At 38.6% G+C, this 22,877-nt stretch overlaps 3 protein-coding genes across 3 annotated transcripts; 2 read left to right on the top strand and 1 right to left on the bottom strand.

The window, feature by feature from the left end:
• Positions 1–851: 851 nt before the first annotated feature.
• LOC117297095 (eukaryotic translation initiation factor 1A, X-chromosomal-like) lies at positions 852–6,105 on the bottom strand. Its single transcript, XM_033780228.1, has 5 exons — positions 5,899–6,105; positions 5,570–5,653; positions 3,020–3,123; positions 2,056–2,262; positions 852–1,433 (listed from the first exon to the last, which is right to left on the bottom strand). Exons 1-5 carry the CDS (start codon positions 5,912–5,914, stop codon positions 1,428–1,430), a joined length of 417 nt encoding a protein of 138 aa, XP_033636119.1. The 5' UTR covers positions 5,915–6,105; the 3' UTR covers positions 852–1,427.
• Positions 6,106–8,893: 2,788 nt separating this feature from the next.
• Positions 8,894–16,154, top strand: LOC117296960 (monocarboxylate transporter 13-like). Its single transcript, XM_033780064.1, has 4 exons — positions 8,894–9,316; positions 13,899–14,039; positions 14,633–15,463; positions 15,739–16,154. The coding sequence occupies exons 1-4, from the start codon at positions 9,082–9,084 to the stop codon at positions 15,927–15,929; spliced, it is 1,398 nt and encodes a 465-aa protein (XP_033635955.1). The 5' UTR covers positions 8,894–9,081; the 3' UTR covers positions 15,930–16,154.
• Positions 16,155–17,139: 985 nt separating this feature from the next.
• On the top strand, positions 17,140–22,611 carry LOC117296961 (monocarboxylate transporter 13-like). The gene is made up of 5 exons (XM_033780065.1): positions 17,140–17,358; positions 18,052–18,314; positions 19,260–19,400; positions 19,833–20,642; positions 21,786–22,611. The coding sequence occupies exons 2-5, from the start codon at positions 18,071–18,073 to the stop codon at positions 21,926–21,928; spliced, it is 1,338 nt and encodes a 445-aa protein (XP_033635956.1). The 5' UTR covers positions 17,140–17,358; positions 18,052–18,070; the 3' UTR covers positions 21,929–22,611.
• Positions 22,612–22,877: the final 266 nt, after the last annotated feature.

Here is a 22,877-nt window from a genome sequence, read left to right as displayed (position 1 = left end):
CTAATCAGTGTCATTATGTGTTGGTTAGCTCTGCATGTTGATTTTACAGCTAAGTTTTAGTATAAATACAGTAATTCATGCTCCTTGAGCAGTGAGAAACCCTATAATGTGACCCAATGTAGAGTAGTTAATCTTGACACTGTTAAAGGTAGGGTCATAGATTGGTTTTTGTCAATGCTATGCTGATTTATAAGCAACATTATAAAGACAGGTATGCTAAAAGTCACATGCGAAAGATTCAGCACATTGCAGTATCTACTTGCTGAGATAACAGAAATAACCGTCGCAGTATTTTCAAATCAACGTCCAATCCATCTACGTTAAGCCCATCTTGCATCTCTGTGGCAGTAGCATTCACAACTGGACACTAAACTTCAGAAATTTGAGTCGCGATTCATGCAGGAATCGTTCCTCAAATCAAATATTTTTAGGTGGAACCATCTTCGAAGGGAATCCTTTCTCAAAATAGTTATCTACAGCTGCAGTGCTTCTCATCAAGAGTTATCTACAGCTGCAGTGCTTCTCATCAAGAGTTATCTACAGCTGCAGTGCTTCTCATCAAGAGTTATCTACAGCTGCAGTGCTTCTCATCAAGAGTTATCTACAGCTGCAGTGCTTCTCATCAAGAGTTATCTACAGCTGCAGTGCTTCTCATCAAGAGTTATCTACAGCTGCAGTGCTTCTCATCAAGAGTTATCTACAGCTGCAGTGCTTCTCATCAAGAGTTATCTACAGCTGCAGTGCTTCTCATCAAGAGTTATCTACAGCTGCAGTGCTTCTCATCAAGAGTTATCTACAGCTGCAGTGCTTCTCATCAAGAGTTATCTACAGCTGCAGTGCTTCTCATCAAGAGTTATCTACAGCTGCAGTGCTTCTCATCAAGAGTTATCTACAGCTGCAGTGCTTCTCATCAAGTAAGTTTTTTGGTAGTTGACTCTGTGAGCAGTTAACAATATATGACCCTTTAACAAAACATCTTATATGTATATTAACCCTCTACACCAACCACAAACACAAATACTGTCTGCCAGGCAGGCCATTTTGGGAGTACAAATTATAGTAACTGTTGCACTACACTGTATTCACACAGTGACATTGACTCCCATTATGGCGCAGCTTAGACTATGACATCGGGTGAATTAGGACAATTAGAAGTCCATGCTGGGGATACAAGCATTAAAACCTCAGCACTGCATTGGTTTCCTCGGATAGAAACCAAGCAAGACTTGCTGAATATTTACAAATCTCTTTGGAAAAATAAATTGATATTGGCTAATAATAATCAGGGGAGGGAGGGGGGGGGGACATTGAGTGACATTGGGTTAAGTCACTTTATGTGTTCACTCACATACTCTCTCTTGTTTTAGAAAACTTCATATTTTACAAATCTTTACAGCACCGCTCTGGCTTCCAAATGACATCGATTTTCAAACCTGGTCAAACAAACAGATAAGAAGATAGAAAATAACACTTTGTTGACAGAGAATTAGGTTATTAACAAACATTACAGGGTTTGAGGGTGAATAGTCAGTATTGGTTTCCAAAAACTGGTTCCCGAAGCGTAGTTTGTCATCTTCCAATACCCAGCCGAAATAACCAGGTTGTTTTTGTTTTGGTATACCCAGTACTAGTTCAGCATCATTGAGCTCTGCAAAACATGGCTTGACATTGTATGTGTGCCGCAATTTATTATTTCTATACCAGGGCATTGTTTGTGATTGCTTCGTAAAGTAAATGAGTAGTAGACTGTTGCACATGTCTACTAGGCATGCGTCTTTCCCCTGTGCAGGAAACTGGTGTGTAAATATAGCGGATGCAATAAAATAAGTAGTGCATGTAAAATAAACCAACCTTATCATGTAAGAGTAGGGGTTAACCCCAGTGTTTTGGGTTCACTTAGCAAGCATACTTGTAACAAAATTCCTCAGGCTTGCAAGCTACAGTGATTAAGTTCACTTATAAGGCATCCTTGTTCCATTACCAGATATGTAAATAAAGAAATTATTATTTAGAATCCTTCATTTAGTCAAAGAGGATAAAGAAGAATTTGTTTACCTTTTCAATGTCCCCAAAGTGGATATCATCGTCATCATCATTAGGTCCAAACGTCGCGGTGTCATTGATCTTACATGACTCGGGTAACTCCCCATAGTCCTTCAGATATCTGGCTTCATCTGTACTATATTTGAGAATGACGTCAGCTTTGTCGTCTTGGTAATCTCGTAGACCTACCAGTATGATGTCACCAGTATTGATCCATACCTGGTCAATCAAACAAGTACGTGTCATGAGGGTTGGTATGCAACATCTTTTGCTAAACAACAGTGTTAGATCAATGAGGGTTGGTATGCAACATCTTTTACTAAACTGTGTTAGATCATGAAGTCAATGTCAATAATGACATGGTGTTTATTAACATTTCCCTCCATACATGTAAGTACTATCAATCAGTGAGTATCTTGAGGCAACCACCCCATACCTAACTATGCTACAACAGTGGCACTTTGAGGCACACATACATGTATGCTGATGAGTAGAACCCAAAAAGCTCCAATGAGTGGTAAGAATCTACAAGTTGTGCTCAATTGCAATGGAATTGGGGGCAACTATTGGAAGAGCAATCTCTGTCACTTTCTGCAGTGGCAATCCGTGGCACTGATTGGTCAGGTTACTTCACCACATGTGTACACCATATGGATGATATTTAGCCATCTTGGAGTATGCAATTAAATGATCATTTACATAAGGCCTGTCCATGAAACAAGTCACTAGGTCCTAAAAATATTTGAAAATACATACTCGTAAGTAAAAAAGGATTACAAAGAGCCACAGAAACTTGACTTCCTACAGATGCAATGTGCACACAGCTGAATGGAAGGATTTACACATTTAAAGTTAATTTAAAGGATTAGTGACTGAAAACTCAATTGCAACTTTAATCTGGAATCTCCCTGTAACAGCCCATGAAATAGTATTTTCTCTAGAATTGTTTGAGATACAAATGTTGCAAAAGTGTTACCTTTTTCCGCAGCTTTCCCCTAATGTGGCACAATCGTTCTGGTCCATCCAAACAATGAGCCTTCAATCGGCCATTCCCCAACATCTTCAATACTTGTGCATATTCTGTAAAATAGAGATAGACATTAGAACCTCAAGTTTGCAGAAACACCATGACAATTTCTATGGAAGGGTTTATTACCAAATAACATGCTACACATTAGATGTGTACAAAACAATCTTAAATAACAATATTGTCTTTATAAGAATACTACTAACAAGAACGTCTTTCAGCACACAAACTTGTCACTCAGTGATGCTCCAAGCGGAAAGGTTTCCATATGGCGCCACCACTTTTTCATTCAATATGAAATAATATAGTATCTAATTTACCTCAATGAGATATCCCTTTTTGTAAAAATGCGTGAAAAAGTGTTGGCGCCATACGGAAAGTTATCCCTCCAAGCTCCAACATATTGGGCTGAACAAAATAATTTTTGTGTTTCCGGTTACCCGACCGTCCCTAGAAAATCACGCCGACCCTGTATCTTTTTATTTAAAAAAAACGTATAAAATAAAATATTATGGTGCCGACCCTAAACCTCATTTTTGTGCACATCGTCCTGGTATGTTTCTATGTTTTTTCCTATATTTTGTATTCATCCAAACAAGATTGTCAGACACTTTGAACCTTTGTCATTTCGTACCTTGGTCACTTCAATCGTACGTACCCACCAGCACGCCGCGTGTCGTCCCGTCCTTCGGATCGTTATGATTTCGTCCGTCCACACACACACACCACACGCACCAGGACCTTCTCGACAAATTCAGTTGTTGTGTTTATATATTCTAGAAGTGTGCTTGCAACACTTGCGCAAATTGAAGACGTGCCTACGCAAATTAAAACATTTTACCTGCGAGAATGTGCACATTTCCAACATTGCGCATTGGAATTTTGAACTTGCGTGATTACTTTTTTTGCGCGGTTCTGTGACGTACTTGGGCTCGTCGAAAAAGGAGTGCAGGGGTGTTTTCAGAAATTTGTCACTCCGTTTATTTGCAGATAAAGTTGGGGGTCAAGCATTGCAATTTCTGAAAAGTTATTTTTTGCAATTTTGTTTTTATGACTTAAGAATACATTAATATAAATGAGGAAAGTGTTTTTGAAAATGTTTGACAAGGGTCAACACAAGCATGGTGCCCCACCGAGACGCAATCAATCGAGACTTCTCAACTCCTTTCGTTGCATGCATGTGCTGTACATGAGTATGTACATATACATAAACATGTACATCTAAACCAAACATGTACTATGTGTGTACGTGCGGCGTGTGTACGTGCGGCGTGTGTTTGTGCATGCCGTGTACTGTGTGTGTCACGGCACCGCATGTAAAAATAAATAGTGTTTTTCGCTGCAGCATCATGGCGGCACAGCTGGGGACAGGGGGAGTCTTCGCATTGCTGCAACGGATCTAGCATGGTGTCTCCACAAACCTCACATATTTATATTTATTCATTTACTTTTACATAAAAACTGCAATAAAAACATGTTGTTATTTGTTCTTGAAAGAATGGTTACATGTTCTTATGTTTGTATTTGTACTCAAACCATCCAATTTCAACTGGTGTTAATTAAGTCAGATACATGTATTCACAAATCAGTGAATAGACAGTACTGCATGTAGGGACTATTGATATTTACATAACAAATTTGACACAGTCAGTTTTTCAATTGAGTGCGCAAAATAAAAAAAATATCGGAACATTAGCCTACCCTAATTTTCAGAGCCATAAAAACTTTAAGCAAAAAAAAAAGTTATTGCCTACCTACCTACCCTATTCTCCTGCCACAGTGTATTATAGGAAACACAACTATTCTTTTGTTCGGCCTTAGTTATAAAATCCAACCAAAGATAAGAAATGCATCAAATGCATTTATTAAAAGACATAAAATCTGCTGCAGTGTTAACCTGCAACCAGCACAACATTCAATGTAGATGTCAAAGCAATGTAAACAAAAAATAAATAAACTATAGCGTACAATAACAAATAACAAATTGGACAGTTCTATTCTACCGCAGGGGTGATACATGCAAGATGATTATTTACCATTTTATGTGCCTCTCATGGAGTTTTAAAAAATATTATATTTGAATCTCCCCTTTTAACTTCGAATTCCAGAGTGGCGGCTTAGTTACTAACAAGAAAGAAAAAAACAGCAGCTCTGCTAAAACCAAAAAGAAAAATATACAACTCAGCCCTCAGAAATTAACTCGCCCCCTGCGGTGTAATAGAATCGTCCAAGTTCATCGAAAGACAACATGGCAAATATTTCTGTTCGTTACTAAATTCGGTGTACTAAACAACTTTTTTACAGTTAAAAATCCTACAAATTTTTTAACAGTTTGAAAGTGATTTAGATGCATTTGACTCTTGTTATTGTGCACATATTAAACGGTTGAATTATGTTCAAATGTTCAGTTAAAGTGCATTTAAAAATTATTGTCGTGAGGGGTCTTGAGTTGTCGGTATTTAGTGCGACTGAACAATGTTGCAATTTAATTAACTTTACCTTGTCCATCTTCCTTGAAAACCAGCTCACGCTTTTCAGATTCATTTTCGTTCTTTCCTCTCCTTCTGTTTTTACCTCCCTTTCCTGTTCAACAAACAAACAATAATAACTTAACTTATGATCTCATTAAAGTATTATCGTTGGGGAGCATGATTGGAGAAGGGACAAAAAAACAATTATTTGATTTAGGTAAAATTTTCTAAAAGTTAAACTAAAAACAAAACATGCACAAACAGAATTCGTGGGTTGTGAACAATCAAAAATCAAACACTGCATCAATGAACCAATACAATTATTGTATTAATGTTGAAACAAATTTATAATCTCACCTTTATTCTTGGGCATCTTTACAAGTCTATGTATGAACTACTTTTGACGATCTGGTTTGTTGTTTTTCTGTTGAAAATCTGACAAACAAGTTCAATATTGTGTTGTTTAGTGTATTGCGCAAATTCTCGCACGTACTTAATATTGGGCACATGCACACACACACCACACACAGCAGAGCATGCATGTATTGTTAGCTGGTAATCAGTGTTACAATAATAAAGGCGAGGAATGTCGCTCAGGTACCAGGGAGATGACGAGCGCTGTTGAAAAAATCGACTACTCGTATTTGACTCTACTTTTTGTCCTAATCAAGCACGATGATACCGATCCATAGAGTACTGAAATACAATTATAAATCATTAAAAAGGCGTAGAAAGCAGCAGTAATCGCTCTTTTAGCTCGGTTTTAGCCTTACTCTATGGTTTTAGGTTGTCAGGTTTCACTGAGTTTGGAAAAAGGCTTCGGATGTTTTTTTACTAGGGTAATAATAATATTAGCAAAAACATATATCGAAACGGCTGACCTAGGGGGGGGGGGGATTTACGTTTAGTTGTATGAAAATAATATCCGATTGGCTTTCAAGGGGCTATAAGATATTATAACAATTCTATGTTTTGGGGAATAATATTTAGCATTATCATTGTTTAAAGGCAGTGGACACTATTGGTAATTACTCAAAATAATTATCACCATAAAACCTTTCTTGATTGAGTATAAAACGTTGTGAGCAACAGCTCCCTCTGACCATCTCTGACGTGACGTAGTTTTTGAGAAAGAAGTAATTTTCGAGACCTCTCAAGGTTTAGAATTTGAGGTCTCGAAATCAAGCATTGAAAGCACACAACTTCGTGTGACAAGGGTGTTTTTTCTTTATCTTCGCAACTTCGACGACCGATTGAGCTCAAACTTTCACAGGTTAGTTATTTTATGCATATGTTGGGATATACCGACTGTGTGAAGACTAGTCTTTGTGTCCACTTGGTATGGTGCACCCTTCGGCGCGGTGACCGCTAATTTGCAATAGCGACCTCTACGGTTTGTACAGTTCACGCGTAATTTGTCTGGGGGCCCGGTAGTCTGGTTCCCTGACCAAAGATTCCTTGACGTCTCTTGTTAAAAATCTTAGGTCAGGTATCACCCACGGTTAAAAATAGAGCATGACGCAACTTGTCAGGGTCGGGGGTCATCTCCAGGGAAACCATGTCTGCACGTACTACTAGCGATAACGTAACCCTCCTCCCAACGGCCGCCAGGCCGGAGGGTTACGAGATTATTTTGATCGTCAATTAATGACAATCTGGTTCAACACGTATGATGTCGACAGCTAGTTCCCAGATTTTGCCCCATTTTTACCACTTTTAAAAATCATGAAACTTAATCCTCAATCAATGTCTAATGAACACTCAACTCAGAACACCTTTGAAAAAAAATCTTACCAGATCCCGGAGCGATTTCCCAGGTTTATATATTTTGAACGCATCGCTTTGCAAACGCTTTATTTAGGCACAACGCCTGCATTTGCAATAACTGCCATAAAAACTCCTGGATCTACGGCCGACCTGACTGACATTACGAGTCCGTACCGAACATCAACGATACTGTCCGAATGTTGACGACAACACGTTCGGAACATTTCGGATAACTTCCTCCTCTTTGGTCACATGATTTTGGGTGATACCAGTCCCTAAATTCGACAGAGCCTAGTCGGAGATTTTTGGGTCTGGGAACCAGACTAGGGGCCCGGCAAACTTTATTTCGTAAGATTGACTGGGCTTTGTTCTGGATCAATCCGCCCAAATAAAGGCCCCGTGATGGTGAAAGCGCACTTATATCCAAGCCAATACAGTTAATGCCTAAATAGTCTGGTTTAGATTACCATCATAGAGGAAGGACATAGAACATTAGACTTATAGTACAACATCTTTCCACTATAATTATTATAACCATAGTTTCATTATTCATATCAACAACACGGTTTTAATTTTTTGTGGACCTGAATGATAATCTATAATTAGCCGGTTCCCTCCCCAGCCCCCCCCCCCCCCCCCGATGGTTCGGGACCGTGATTCAGTCCCCAAATGGCAAACTATATAAACTTCTTCTGCTAGCATGGCATGCCCTCTTTTCATAATACAGCCCATTGTTCAAACTTCCAAAGATTATCGGGAACCGAATTTCAGGCGGACAGAATGCCTCAGTTTTACAAACATATTCTGATTGACGAACACACAACAAGATTGTGCTTTTTGACTTTATGTCCAATTATGTCCAAAATTATCCTTAGTGAGTATTATTTCCACCTGTCTTTAGCTTTTTAGGGAACCTTTTTGTGCAAAGCCTGGCTCGTGGTTGAATTTATTTCAGTAATATTTTGCGCTGTAGCTGTGTAAAAAGAACACAGTCTGTTTTCTAATGCAAACCAGTCCAGCCAGCTATACTTTGATTATGACAAATAACCATAATCTACACCATAGGTTCCAAACTACCTCTGAAACACGGCTTCGGTTTAGACTGCGTCCATAAGACGTGCAACTTTCATCACGCCCGGGCGGGTTATAGGCGGCAATTCATCCCAAAACGTGCCATGAAGTTTGCCCAAATCCACAACGCATGAACTTTGAAAAAATAATGTGGTCCCTTTGCTATGGTTGAATTCACTGCACGCCTTCAGGACATGTTCATGGACGGAGCATACAGCCAGCCAGTCGGAGCAGACGACACAACACGGTTACCACCTTGAGCCGGGTACTAGACTTGTGGACAAGTCGTTAAATCGGGCCCACGCGCTGAGATAGTGCTCCCCCGACAACACTGCTCTCGCGCGAACTCACTGCTCTCGCGCGAATCAGTTCGCGCGAGAGCAGTGAGTTCGCGCGAGAGCAGTGTTGTCGGGGAAGCACTATCTCAGCGCGTGGGGCCGATTTAACGACTTGTCCACAAGTCTAGCCGGGTACCCGCATACACAAATAACGCCAACTCACTGATAGGCAGAGTATTACGTCACATACCACCACGTTGGTCTGGGTAGCAAGGTCGACCCCCTCCATTGTTGTATGAGGGAAATAACATAACCAGACACTGACAAAGGATAGAATTTCGCCAATAAAAGTGGACATTAAAACACTCTCCATGAGACTGGGACTGTCTACCGTTTTAGACTTTCCATAACACCTTGTGAAATAATGAGGTTGAAAACAGCGAGCAAACCAAGCAGTGCTGGAGCAGGCAGTGTAATGAGGGACGGCACTGGTTGGGCATGGGCTATATGCTTTGCTGCTCATGTATGTTTCGTCGTAACTACGGGATATTTCACTACTCTTGGGATATTCTACCTAGAATGGAAAGACTACTTTGATTTATCTGCTACATCGTCCAGCTGGCTAGTTGGCATGCCATTGTTGGTTGCTAGTCCATTGAGTAAGTACCACCGTGTAACATTTACATGGCCCAGTGAATTGGAACTGGAACCAATGACACGTGTGTAGCATTAGATTTCCAAATTAGCCATCAATACTTAGCGTGTAGCTTCACCGTCCCGTGGTTTCTACAGTGTCTATGCTAGATTTTAAGCTGTCTGAGTACCCCAGTAGCCTCTCACTCATGTGATGTTATTTTAAAAGATATTAGTCCCATGGATGAATAAGGGTCATTATGACCAATGATGAAGTGGATTGACACCATTTACTTTCGGGATGGGTTAAATTTCAATATCCACCTGCCACTTTTTCATGAAATCACTGAAATATACAATTTTGCTCAATAATGAGATGTTGCTTTTGATTTTTACGTGAAAAAGTGGAAGTTGGGTACTCTATAGTCTATAGTCTATAGTCTATAGACTTAGGGTACAATATCATACACTTTTATTGTGGATTTGAAAGGCCGCATTAAAATCATTCTCTTATTAAAAAAAGCCCCCTCCCCCGACCCTGAATGTGTGTCATCTATTGTGTACCGGTAAAACAGGTTTGGCAAGATGTTGTTAACAATGATCTACATAACTTTGCATTGAAATTGTGTGATTTTCCTTCGTAACAAACAATCCGCAATTCCATTGAACCAAATTGTTGATTCCACAAGATGACATGGACCGTAACAATTTAATTATAATTGAATATAATTTAAAACTGGGGACGAAGATGCTAACAGCGTTTTGTACATTGATGCCAATTTATTTTAAACCATACATTTCAATCAACCAATCAAATTTTGATATTTGTTTTTCATAAACCGATAGTAGTAAACAGAATTGACCGAGTTACTATACAGCCTTGGCTACTTGGTTTACACTAGGTTTACAACATGAACAACGATTAGGCAAACTGTTTTACAGGTAAATCATAAATGAAGGTCAAGTCTTATTTTCGTGTTTTGTTGTTGTGTTGTTAAATTGATATCATTTACCCAACACTCTGTGTAGCCATAAACCACTAAACTAAAGTGATTAAATAAACCAAATAAATGTACAAAACTCAATACCATGGTCCCAGAAGTTTAATACAATAAAATCTGAAAGTCACTTGCATTTCCATTTTAAGAATATAATGTCAACACTGATAACTTTAATATTGTCATCGTACATTGTATTACAACAAATAATAAAATAAGTTATCATTATACAAAAAACAGAAACAGTAAGTTTAATTATACTCAACTTGCCTTTTCAAACTGGCCGTCTGTTTTCTGTTCAAATTCTTTCAGCTTTAAACTTATACATGTTTTTCCCCGAAAAGTAATGTCTTTATAAAATGAGAGATTTCCTGATATTGAACAGATTTGTGCTCATCCCAAATTAAGTACCGGGGAAATTTTACCAAAGGGAAAAACAAAAAGATTAGTACAACATTCTTCATCCATCTATTCAATGATTTTTCAAAAAATGTAAGAAAACAGACAACCACAATAGAATGTCTGAGAGGATAAAATTTTTAAAGAGGAAGATAATGTAACATTCACTTTTGTGATGTAATAAATTTCCACTAGATTTGTATAGGGATTTCGTGTTAATTCCCGACTTCCGATAATATTCAATCAAAATGGGCTTGAACTGTACCTTTAGACTGACAAAACAAAATCGTCCTTGAAGTGTAAAGATCAATTAGTTGTTGAAATCAAAGTGACGTCATGTTTCAAGTTTCGCTCTGAAAAAGTCAATTATATAAACCAAAACATTCCCGTTCCCAAACAAAATGTAGTACATCACTTTTTTCAAATTGATGTTCAAAATGTATTTAAAAAGTCAGTAGCGATCAATGAAGCAACATGGATTATGGTACAGCTTTGGTTCTTAGAAAAATATTCTAATTATACTTGAACATTGAATCTTTTTTATGTTCTATATTATTTCAAGACTTCAGAAAATTTATATTTTTCATTTTTTCCCTTCAAATTTGTGATTTTAATTTAACTAGCCTAAAGTGCAAGTCAAAAAACACTACGAATACAATGACTTTGCTCAAAGATAACGGCATATTAAATTTATAGACCACTTAAGTTTATATATTAATCAAATTAACAAAGCTAAAATTTTCTTGATACGTAAAAACAACACACAAGTTTTACGTATAGGGCCTACTTTACAAAGTTACATATGATATTAAACAAATTCAACAAGCTTATTGAGAAATTATCTGGTAATACTAAATATTTGCCAAATCAAAAATTTATCATTTATTCAACACATTCAAAATCAAAGTAGTTGCATCCCTTACTTTCTTGAAAATACTCCTTCAAGACTTGAGAGCGAGTGGCGTTATTGAGCTCACAAACACGGGACGTGGAACTTGACTTGATGTTGAATGAGAGACAGTCTTCGCGCTCCACACATCTTTGTCCGCAGGCAGGTACTGTGGTAGTTGGATATCTGTCCAGGGTGTGGCTGAAGAGACAACGAGACACAAAGCGACCAGTAGACTCATCTGCTGTCAGGCAGTACGTAGTGGATTGAACACATCTAGCTTGACGAAGACGTTCACAAATGACAAACATTTGGTTTTCATTTCCCAAGGTATCGCCCCAATAACCCAGAATGTCAGGATTGTTTTTGTAGTCTTTGGTTAACATGAAGCCGTAATCCTGATCTCCTGGTTTTTCATTGTCATCTGGTTGGTTTGGTTCCCATTTCCGATATTCAGTTGGATATTTACCATCCTCGTAGCAGTTCCATTCACCTTCAACTTCGATGTCATTACAATTGATCCAAACACCATATAGATCTTCATGGTGCTGAAACGATGTAAATATGAACTCATTTTCGCCATCTGAGCTTGGGACCATTATAGATGCGTTGTTCTGATCACACTTCTTCACGGCAATGGACCAGTTGCCCTTCATGGATCCATCCAGACCCAAGTAGCAAGAATCAGCATAAGGCACCCATCCCTCAGGGCACCCACGAGCTGCAAACGCCTTGGTTACCATGATTACAGAGAAAGCAAACACAGTGATTGAGGTCACTATAAAGAACTTCATTTTCAGTAATCTTCTGGTTTCTGGTAATATGCTAATTGTTGAGACGCAAACTCCAAGATGGTCAGTTGTTAAACGCAGTCACAAGTAAAGTGAGAGTCCGTGACGCAGTAATATTTCTGTTGCACTATATTCATAGTTGCTTTAGACCAATTTGCGACCATTGTCCGTTATCACACCAATGTAATTTATTTATAAAGCATATTATATAGGGTTAGCATAAGCATATACAGGGGCGGCACTGTACAATTATAATTATCCCATTAACCACGAATTGCTTCATCACGCTCTTATGACTCTAAAATAGGAGCATTATGTAAATAAAACTGTTATTATCTTGGTTGCTTCTGATAGTTAATGGCCTGACGTCGTACTTAAAATACTCATAAGTAGGATCAAACATAAATAATTTATCCCTGATTCAAATTGAAGGCCCAAGGTAGACTTAAAGTGGTTAAAGTATCGTTTGTTGCGTTTAACGGTGGTTGAAGACTGCTCTTACAAGACTAAACTGCTCCCCCACTGGGGGGGGGGGGGGGCTGGTGGCTCCCAACAGCCAAAGAGCAGTAACGCGCATGCTGAGCCAACACGCGCAAAAATAACCCCCTTGTTGTTAAATTAGTTTTTAATAAACACAATAATACAAACAAATCAACCTGTGAATATTGTTCATTACATTTTTGTTGTACTGTTGGTGGAGCTATTTTATTGGAGACATTTAATGAACAAGGAAAATTACATGTTCTGTCAGGATTTGGTACACATATACTGTACATATCAGTTGACAACTTAGGCAATTGCTTCCAGCCCTTCTGGCCATTGCTTTATGGGGCCAGATAAGCGACTGAGGTAATTACCTCCATGTCTTAATGGAGCCCATTATTTTTTCCTAAAAGCACGTCTATAAATTATTTATGTTAATTTGAGATGTTTATGCCTTCGAAGGAGAACCCTGAAGATTCAGGATTCATATTTTAAGAACAATAGCGACTTCCCTTGGGGCAAACCCATTTTTATTGCTAAAGCAGGGTTATCCTTTTGAATGAAATTGCATAAGTATTGTAAGCTATACAGACATCACAAACATACGACTTTATGATATCAGGTTCAGGAGATATGATTCTCTTTTAATTTGAGAGCTCCCCGTTTGGACTAGAAGTAAAAGTCAAAGTGGGCAATCATTTTGAATAAAAAGTGTCCTATGCTACAAGACAGAACAAACATACGATATAATGAATGAGATTTGATTGTCTGAACAAAATAGGTAAGTTATCGTAAAAGCAAATACAAACTGGGGACCAGCTATTAATAATAATAAACACTTGTATTAGTGCTGTATCCACCAGGCATGATCATGCCACATAAAACCCAATAAAAACAATTAAACATAATAACAAGGTTTGCTGCTTATTTCAAATGGAAACTCTTCTCTGGATGCATATTGGTGCTGATATGAACTTTAAATCGGTGAGCCTTAAAATTGAAATAATTTTAAAAGAACTGACAGTAAACACTGTTTCTCCTTGCACAGCTTTGTTCAGTGGTGTTCTTGCAACTCGGCTTGGTGTACGTCGACTAACTATGGTTGGATCAGCAATTAATGGACTGGCCACAATACTAGGATCGTTCGCTAACAATGTCACTCAACTCTACCTCTGTGGTGCTTTGTCAGGTAATTACCACATCATTATTCCACCCACAAATTTAATATAATTTTTTAAATTAAATCCAGTATTGTAAGATCAGAGCCCAGTTTCAAAGAGCTGCTTAAGCACATAAAGTAACTTAGCGCTAACAATGGTTGCTAACCAGAATAAGGTTAGCGAAAATACCATTCCTCGTGTACAAACTGTTAATGGATTTTTGTTTTAAATGAGCATATTTAATCATAAAAGCAATTGTCGGACCAGCTATAAATGAACAAGTGCTGGTATCCAGCATCAGTCATAATGATAATTGCGGATTAAACAATAAAAACAGTTCGTTTAAAAACAGAATACCACATCCAAATACGACATCGGTATACACCTCTTATAATAATGTATCCATGAATACGTCACTATTCTACCCCAAAATGAGGCCATAGTAATAGTATATCTTACAAAATTGACACAATGTTTATCATATTTTAAACTAATTGAATTCATACAAAAAAAGTAACAATGATGGAACAAAACCGCATAAATGGGGCAGCTCACTTATTTTCTTGAAGTATTTTGTTTTCTTTATAATTTGAGTTGATCTATACTTTGTTTAACTTTGTAGGTTTGGGTACAGTGCTAATGATCCCTCCAGCTATGGTTGCATTGTCTCAATACTTCAAGAAACGATACGCTCTCGCCAATGGAATTGTTGTTCTGGGATCCAACACTGGGCAAATCGTCTTCCCTCCTTTGTTTCGTCTCCTTATTGCTCATTATGGATGGAGAGGAACTATGTTGATTGTTGGAGCAATTCAGCTGAATGGTGTTGCTGCTTGTGCCCTCTTCCGTCCTCTTAAGACAACCACCATCAAAGTGAAACTAGATTTGGAGGTAAATCAGACTGCAGTAACACCACCTAAACCAATAACATCAGTTATCCAAAAGGATGCCAGACCAAATGAGGGTAATACATGGTTGAGAAATTTACAGTTTCTAGATATATTCTCTGATTTGTCAGCGATGTTGATGCTTGCAACTGCAGCTTTATATTCCATAGGCTGGATTACAAATCTTACCCATCTACCAGCTAGAGCTAAAGAGGGTGGTTGGTCTGATGACCAAGGGGCAATGTTACTTATATCCTTTGGGATTGTATCCATGTTAACGAGAGCTACCCATGGTTGGTTTGTGGATCGAAACTACGTGAGTGCCTATAAACTACATTGGATTGTTCTTCTAGGAGCTTCTATAGTGACCTTCTTAAACCCTGTGTCTGATAACTACGTGTTTCTAGTGGGATATACAATACTAGTAGGAGCATTCGTTGGTATAGGTGGACCGCTATTGATCGTGAATTTACGGAGTTTGGTTCATCCGTCCCATGTGCCTGCTTCACTCAGCTTAATCTTCGCAGTGTTCTTTCTCTTCAATGGAATCGGTACAGTTGTTGCAGGTAAGATCAATTTCACTCATATTTGTGTTGCTATCTGTTGTTATATCCATCAATATCTTATATTTATTTAAAGTTTTGATCCAGTATTTAAATTATTTGTAGTAAAAGTTAACTGGATATTTTTGGTAGGATGTTAAGGTCTTACAAATAGATGGACACATGCATTTGTGATGCAAGTTTATAACTTTTGTTGTATGTTTGTTTAAGTTTGTTTAAGTTTGTTTCAAAAAGGAATGTAAAACAACATTAAAAATAATATTAGATTTTTCTTCCAGGTAAAATATACGATGGCACTGGAAACTACGTTGCTCCTTTCTTGACCGCCGGAGCACTTTTCATGGCATCGTTCTTACTCTTTATCTTAATTTTGTTCCTGAAAAAGCGAAGAGATGGTAAACTTGAACGCAAGACATTCACTAACAACCCTTGTGAGGAGTCAGAACCAATGTCAACTGTAGCTGTGTGATGAAGCCCCAAGATGGACACATTGAACACAAGACATAACTGTAGCTGTGTGATGAAGCCCCAAGATGGACACATTGCACGCAAGACATTGTGCAAAGAGTCAGAACCTATGATGTCAACTGCAGCTGTGTGATGAAGCCCCAAGATGGAGTATACAGCTCTGGGAGGTCGGCTGCCAAGGCGCTCCAAAAACTTTATCAAACACAATATCAACCCCCCCCCCCCCCCCCCCGCAAGTCCCATTTATTCCCCTGGGTGAAGAGAAGCAGTTATGACGAAGTGCCTTGCTCAAAGACACAAATCACATGACCAGGAGTCGAAAACCCACACCCTAAATATCTAATGACAAAATACCACTTAACTTGAATCCGATGCTCTGAACTGCTCGAATAATATGACACCCTACAAAAACATGATGACAAAGGTTAATGATGAAGATGCCAAGAGCATTGTTTAAACCTAATTTTTACGGGTTCAACAAAGAAACATTAACTAGGGCGGAGTTTCAACCAATGCCCTCCGGATTAGTGTGCAACCAGTTGCCCTCCGGATTAGTGTGCTATCAGTGCTTAATGTCCATTAAATGGTCAAGGCCATCTTTTATTTGAACTTTTTAGTACACTTTATTATTCAAATTATTTAAAGGAAAACAATTTTAACCTTCGAAGATAGTGATACGATTGTGTCTTCATACGTGTATTGCACTTATAACCCCTCCTCGTGTTTTGTTGGCCAAACTTAATTTGAATAAGAAAAAGAGGGCTCGAGCGTACAATTATTTTACGCCCAAACAAAATGTTTTAGAAGTTCATCCAGTATTTTCCCATGTGGGGACAGAATCTCTTGGAGAAAGATTCCGTGGGACACTGGCGTTTACTGATGAACAACAATGCGTTAGAAACAAAACACGCAAGCCCTGATTTGCCGCCTCCCCCCCCCCCCCCCCCCCCCCCACCAAAAAAAAAAATAATACATACATACATAAAACAAAATAAAATAATAATAATAATAAAAGGAGTGTTCATAATTATATTACTGTTTCGGAATCTGAGATTTTTTAAAGAGGATTTTAGGGTAGGGGCCTACATCTGTTCAATAAGAAAATAGTGTGTTTGACTACCAAGCCTCTTTCTACCCCCCCCCCCCCCGTACGTCATGATTGTATTCCTGTTGTGCGTACGGACGGGTTGTTGGCATACCGTACCGGTTTCCGCACGTGTGTGTGCAAGGTCAATACACCGCCATTGTTGGCCAGTTTGCCTACTCGAGCTATAATATTCCCTTCTCAAAAGTCGATTGTATTGTGAATTCACATTCACACTGTGTACTGTTTCGTGCCGGGCCGGTATGGCCATTGGGTCCATTTCATCTCCATCATTTTGACTCATTGCAGTCGCAGCTGAAGATAGAAGAACCATCACGACTGAACGGTGAGTGTGATAGATAAGCCATCCCTCCTAGACCTAGTCCTATTCATGACTGACACATTATCATAATTTTAGATCTGAAGAAAATACGTGATATAGTGCCGATCATATACCTAATACCACTGTAGTAATTATTGACGTAGTGTACATGAACTGATGCAGGAAGTAAACCTACCAATACCATCATTTTGCAATCTTTAGTTCAAAATCGTAAATCTTACTCATAATGACAGTGGATCTGATGTACCCACAGTAAGGGTGCCCTAAGCTGAAGGTCATAAGGATGGTGGGGGGGGGGGGGGGGGGGACACACACATTTTTAGCCCCCCCCCCCCCCCCCCCTCATAGCACACATGATTTGCATGTGTGTGTCCACTAATATCAAATGTCCCCTGGCAGGTTGCAGGTGGGGACACTATTAAACTAGTAATTGACACCAATTCAGAATCGGCAACTTCGGCAAAATCAACAAATAAAAGTTCCTCACTAAACCCAGTATTTATTTGTGTTTAAATTATTATTGCATATTTCTCCGGTAGATAAAAAGTACAATAGGCTAATTCACAATATCAATAAGTAAAAACATTTAAGATCCAGTAAATATTAAAATACAGATGAAGGAAACAGAAACAGCTGGAGCCTAAATTCATCTGTCTACATTTATGTATTGAGATTAAGTTTCTATCTTGTCACCAGGTGAGAAATAAAAACAATCATGAATCTTAGACGAAGGAACAAACCAACTCGAGATGTAGCCTCTGCTCAACACGCTCCAGCTACTGTAGATGGTGGATGGGCATGGATGGTGTGCTTTGGTGGTCATCTATGTGTGATGTTGTCACCAGGTTATCTTACTTCCCTAGGAGTACTCTATATTGAATGGAAAGAATACTTTGCATTATCTGCAGCAGGATCTAGCTGGATCGTCAGCATACCATTCCTGGTTGCTAGTCCATTGTGTAAGTTCAAGCTCTATCATTGTATGCAGTCTTGCAGCTTATTTTTAGTGCTACATTTCTTACACAGACATGACCCAATGTTGACCCTGTCTACCTGTCAAAACTAGAAGTTAAAAAATAACCAGCCATCTGAAGAATTAGATTAATTTGGAGGATAAGGCCAAATAATAATTTGATCGTCCCCGCCCGCATCCTTTTGTTTACTATTTATTATTTTTCGATACTTTTATTTATTTTTTAAATCCAACTATTAAAAAGGTGTAACCGTCTGTTTCATAAAACAAATATTAGTAAATGCCTACCACCAGCAAATATTGTTAGTGTATTATTATCTGACCCTGTTAACATGAGTCAAATAGATATAAAATAAGTTTGCGGTGGGTTCAAACTGAATAACTGGTGGCCTGTTTGATTTGAAATACTAAGCCGCCATCTTGGACCAAAAAAATAATACTAAATAAAAAGGCCCTCTTCCTCCTCTTTTTCGTAAAATCCGGACGATCCACTGGTATTTATTTATATGTGGTCTAAGCGGTGGGTGTAACTCTAATAGAACGCATTGATATAAACCACAAGGGAAACTGACTGGGTAAATTTGTAAATGATTTTTGGGGTTGAACAAAGAATTGACTAGAGTGTGATTCGAACCAACGACCTCCGGATTAACGCGCCGGCACGTTAATCCGGAGGTCGTTGGTTCGAATCCCACTCTAGTCAATTCTTTGTTCAACCCCAAAAATCTAATAGAACACATAAGATTTATAACTTTGCATGTTGGAGATACACTATATTAGGTAATAATCGCGCCTGAATAATATCAGAGCAACTAGTTCATGAAAATATTATTGTTGACCTTACTAGATCATCAACATATAATGGATGACCGTGAGTGCAGTCTGAACCATCTATTTCGTTCTTAGATGATGTTCTTGTCTTTACTCCCAGGTTTTATAAGCGGTATGATTGCAACCAGGTTTGGAGTGCGTCGAGTAGCTATGATAGGATCAGTAATTAATGGACTTGCCACTGTACTTGGATCGTACTCAAGGAATGTACAACAACTCTACCTCTGTGGTGTAATGTCAGGTAATATCAATAACTGATTGAACATCAAATCAACAAATAATATGGATTGAATTGACTGCTAATACACATCGTAAATATAGATAATAACGAGCAATTTAAAGTGATTTGTCACAACTGATAAAAGTCACAATTTTGTTTCTGTCGTGTTCCCCATTGTTGATATTAACGTATTGAAAATTTATTATGTGTTCTCAAAAGTGTTTTAAGCTTACTTGTTTAAACTTAAAAAAAAAAATACACCCTTTATTCAATGTACTTGGATGTTCATTTCTAACTATAGCATTGACCTTTCACTTTGGCCGCCATGATATGGAAGGTCAAACACTCGGCCATTTCTGACCTCGTCTGGAAACATTGTTTGAGCTTGTGGCGTCGTATTCACGTGTCTTATAAAATACTCTTTTATCGTTTATTTGTCTATCTATATTACAGGGATAGGAACTACCATGGTTGTCACACCGGCGTTTATAATACTGTCCCAATACTTTAATGACAAGTTTGCACTTGCCAATGGGATTGTGAACGTAGGGGCCAATGTTGGTCAGATGATCTTCTCTGCGTTGTTTCGTCATCTTGTAGATCAATATGGATGGAGAGGCGCCATGTTTATATTTGGAGCAATTCAGCTAAATGGCGTCGCTGCCAGTGCTCTTTTTAGACCCTTGAAGGCTAAACTTCCTGTAGTTTATGAAAATGTTTTAGAAATGGAGACACTTGACGATGCAGACACTAAACAAGCTAAAGATGGAAAGGAAACTCAATTGCAAATCCTAAAGAGAAATTTGATGGTTTTTCGAAATGTACCGGTCATTATGATGCTTGTAGTTACCAGCCTGTATGCATGTGGTTTGATGGTCAACCTCGTGCATATACCTGCACGGGCAATGGAGGGCGGGGTCACAAATGTCCAGAGTGCTTCATTACTTACAATGTTTGCAGTTGTGTCTTTGATCACCAGAGCAACCCATGGTTGGTTTGTAGATAGAAACTACATCAACTCCTTCACTCTACAACAGATTGTAATCTTAGGTAGCGCTGTGGCAACTTTCTTAAACCCTATATCAGACAGCTATGCATTCTTGGTTGGTAACTCTATAGTTGTCGGTGCATTCACTGGCATTGGTTCTCCTTTATTGATATACAATGTGAGAACTTTGGCAAGCCCTGCTCAACTTCCCTCAGCTCTCAGCTTGATTTCAGCAGTGTTTTTTCTCTTCGCGGGAACTGGAACACTGATTGCAGGTAAGTTATCAAAGCGTCATTTCCCTTCTTCAGGTATGGTAAGTTATAAATTATGTCTTTCACAAGACGTGAGACCCACCGATTCATTTAGAATCACCCACACCCGCAACTGGTGATTGCCAAGAAGGCATGATAAAATGTTATTGCTAAGATGCACCTCCAAATATACGCCCACCACACCTCTTGGCCACAATGGCGGAGGCGGATATATAAATGACAAGGACCGCACCAATAATACAAGATTTATTTTGCAAACACATTGTCTTCAAGTCGACAGTCATAATTGGACAGCGCCATCGTTTCATTACCAAACACCCAGGGTAATGCAAAAGGAACTAATTTGTTACCTTCCAATTTACAAAAGTGTCAAGTATACTTGCACGAAATGTTTTATCTTTTTTAGCGTTTTTAACCAGGGTCTTGGGATTATACACAAAGGCCGCTCGCCTCATTTTGTCAGCATTTCTGATTTCCTGTTCTCATGAAACTACCGTTTAGTGAGAAAAAACAAGGCCTTGTGGACGACTTTTAAGTCCTGAACGTTTCTTCCGCTATAGTAACAACTCTGACATAAGTTATTAAAGCCATTGGACCCTTTCGGTAAACACTTTTGTCCAAGGCCCACACTTCGTGAATCACAACTTCTATATCAAATAACAAAGCTGTGAAAATTAAGGCTCAATCGGTCATCGGAGTCTGGAGAAAATAACGGGAAAACCCACCCGTGTATCCGCGCGTTTCGCCGTGTCATGACATGTGTTTAAAATAACTCCGTAATTCTCGCTACCAGAGAATTTATATTGTTTTACTGTTTTCTCAAAAAGTAAAGCATTTCATGGAATAATATTTCAAGGGAAGTCTTTCACCACTACCTTCTGTAAACCCTGTAAGTTATTTGTAAATCTGTGAACTTTTTTTTTTTCTGTACCGAAAGGGTCCAATGGCTTTAAGTGTTTGTGATTATAATTTGGAGAAGAACTCTCCAATAATCAAGGTGTCACTTCAAGATGTGACTTCATGGTGTTCATAACACTTGTAATATAATGGATATTTGTTACTTCATGACGTTTACCGCTCTGTTTGTATCTTCACAACAATGATTCACGATAAATCCCTTCTTCGTCTTCATCTTTTTGTTTCTAGGTGAGATCTATGACGCAACAGGGAACTACATAGCTCCTTTCTTGGTTGGAGGTGGAATGTATCTGACAGCCTTTTGTATTGTATCCTTGTTGATGTTCATACGTCGACGGGGTCGGAGTGAAGTTGTCGAACGGCAGATTTAAGATGAACTCGAAGGTCAAGGGTTCGAATCCCACCTGAGTAATATGCCTGTGATTTCTTTCACAAAGTTTCATTTAACGTTCATGTAAGGAAGTTATGTATAAAAAACATAGCGGACATGGTGTGCACAGCAAAAACAGACCAGATCTCCCCATCTTGCCCGATATGGGAGCAGGAGTGGCCCTACTGAGTTCCTGTTATGGAAGTACACCCTGCCCCTTTCCTAAATTCCTCTACAGAACTCCTGAGAGTCCAAGCACACACACACTATTAAGACACAACTATAGCAAAGGTCCAAGAGAAACGTTTGTCCGCATACAGGGTTCCAGACTAGACTGCACATTCTTTGTGCTATTTTTTGTAAGCGACAGCCGGCGCCCACCAACCACGTGATGACAACCGACGCTCATCAACCACGTGATAACAGAAAACTGCCCCCCCCCCCTTTCGAAACTCTCTCAATACACAGTTCTGATGGCCACCGTGCGGACGGTTGTAGCTTTCTCCGTGTGCTAATTATATATTGCTTTAAATTGATACGTTATAGACAATAATTACCCTCTGCCAAACTTTAATTTATTTTTTTGTCTTTTGAATAGGTAGTTTTATTTATTATTTCTAGATATATGTTTCTACTTTTGTTATTTGTATTTAATAAAGATCATTGTGTAGAGTATTTAGAAAATGACAATCTCAATCGCCTCTCATATTTATTTTAGGATCTTTCAGAGTGTTTTGCATTTAGTTAGATAACCACAAAGGGACAAACTTGTATTGCTCGTTTCTTTGTTGTATCGTCCCGTTTAATTTCATGTACGAAAAAAAAATAAGAGGGCGCTATATCAGAAATTTTGCACAGTGTTCGCCGTATTGGGGGGGGGGGGGTCACACCTGCTATATATTATTTTCAGTTTACACTTTCGGAACAGAATTTCTTTTTAAAGTTCACAG

The sequence above is a fragment of the Asterias rubens genome, chromosome 11 (assembly GCF_902459465.1).
Source record: "Asterias rubens chromosome 11, eAstRub1.3, whole genome shotgun sequence".
Lineage (NCBI taxonomy): Eukaryota > Metazoa > Echinodermata > Asteroidea > Forcipulatida > Asteriidae > Asterias > Asterias rubens.
This window is presented reverse-complemented; position numbering and strand designations above follow the sequence as displayed.

Bases quoted from the DNA above. Each gene is read 5' to 3' on its own strand.
- LOC117296960 (XM_033780064.1), top strand. From the start codon at position 9,082: ATGAGGTTGAAAACAGCGAGCAAACCAAGCAGTGCTGGAGCAGGCAGT. The intron at 9,317-13,898 runs GTAAGTACCACC...CTCCTTGCACAG, and splicing joins GTTGGTTGCTAGTCCATTGA to CTTTGTTCAGTGGTGTTCTT. The intron at 15,464-15,738 runs GTAAGATCAATT...TTTTTCTTCCAG, and splicing joins AATCGGTACAGTTGTTGCAG to GTAAAATATACGATGGCACT.
- LOC117296961 (XM_033780065.1), top strand. From the start codon at position 18,071: ATGAATCTTAGACGAAGGAACAAACCAACTCGAGATGTAGCCTCTGCT. The intron at 19,401-19,832 runs GTAATATCAATA...TCTATATTACAG, and splicing joins CCTCTGTGGTGTAATGTCAG to GGATAGGAACTACCATGGTT. The intron at 20,643-21,785 runs GTAAGTTATCAA...TTTTGTTTCTAG, and splicing joins AACTGGAACACTGATTGCAG to GTGAGATCTATGACGCAACA.
- LOC117297095 (XM_033780228.1), bottom strand. The intron at 3,124-5,569 runs GTAAAGTTAATT...TCTATTTTACAG, and splicing joins TTTCAAGGAAGATGGACAAG to AATATGCACAAGTATTGAAG. The intron at 2,263-3,019 runs GTAACACTTTTG...TTGATTGACCAG, and splicing joins GGGGAAAGCTGCGGAAAAAG to GTATGGATCAATACTGGTGA.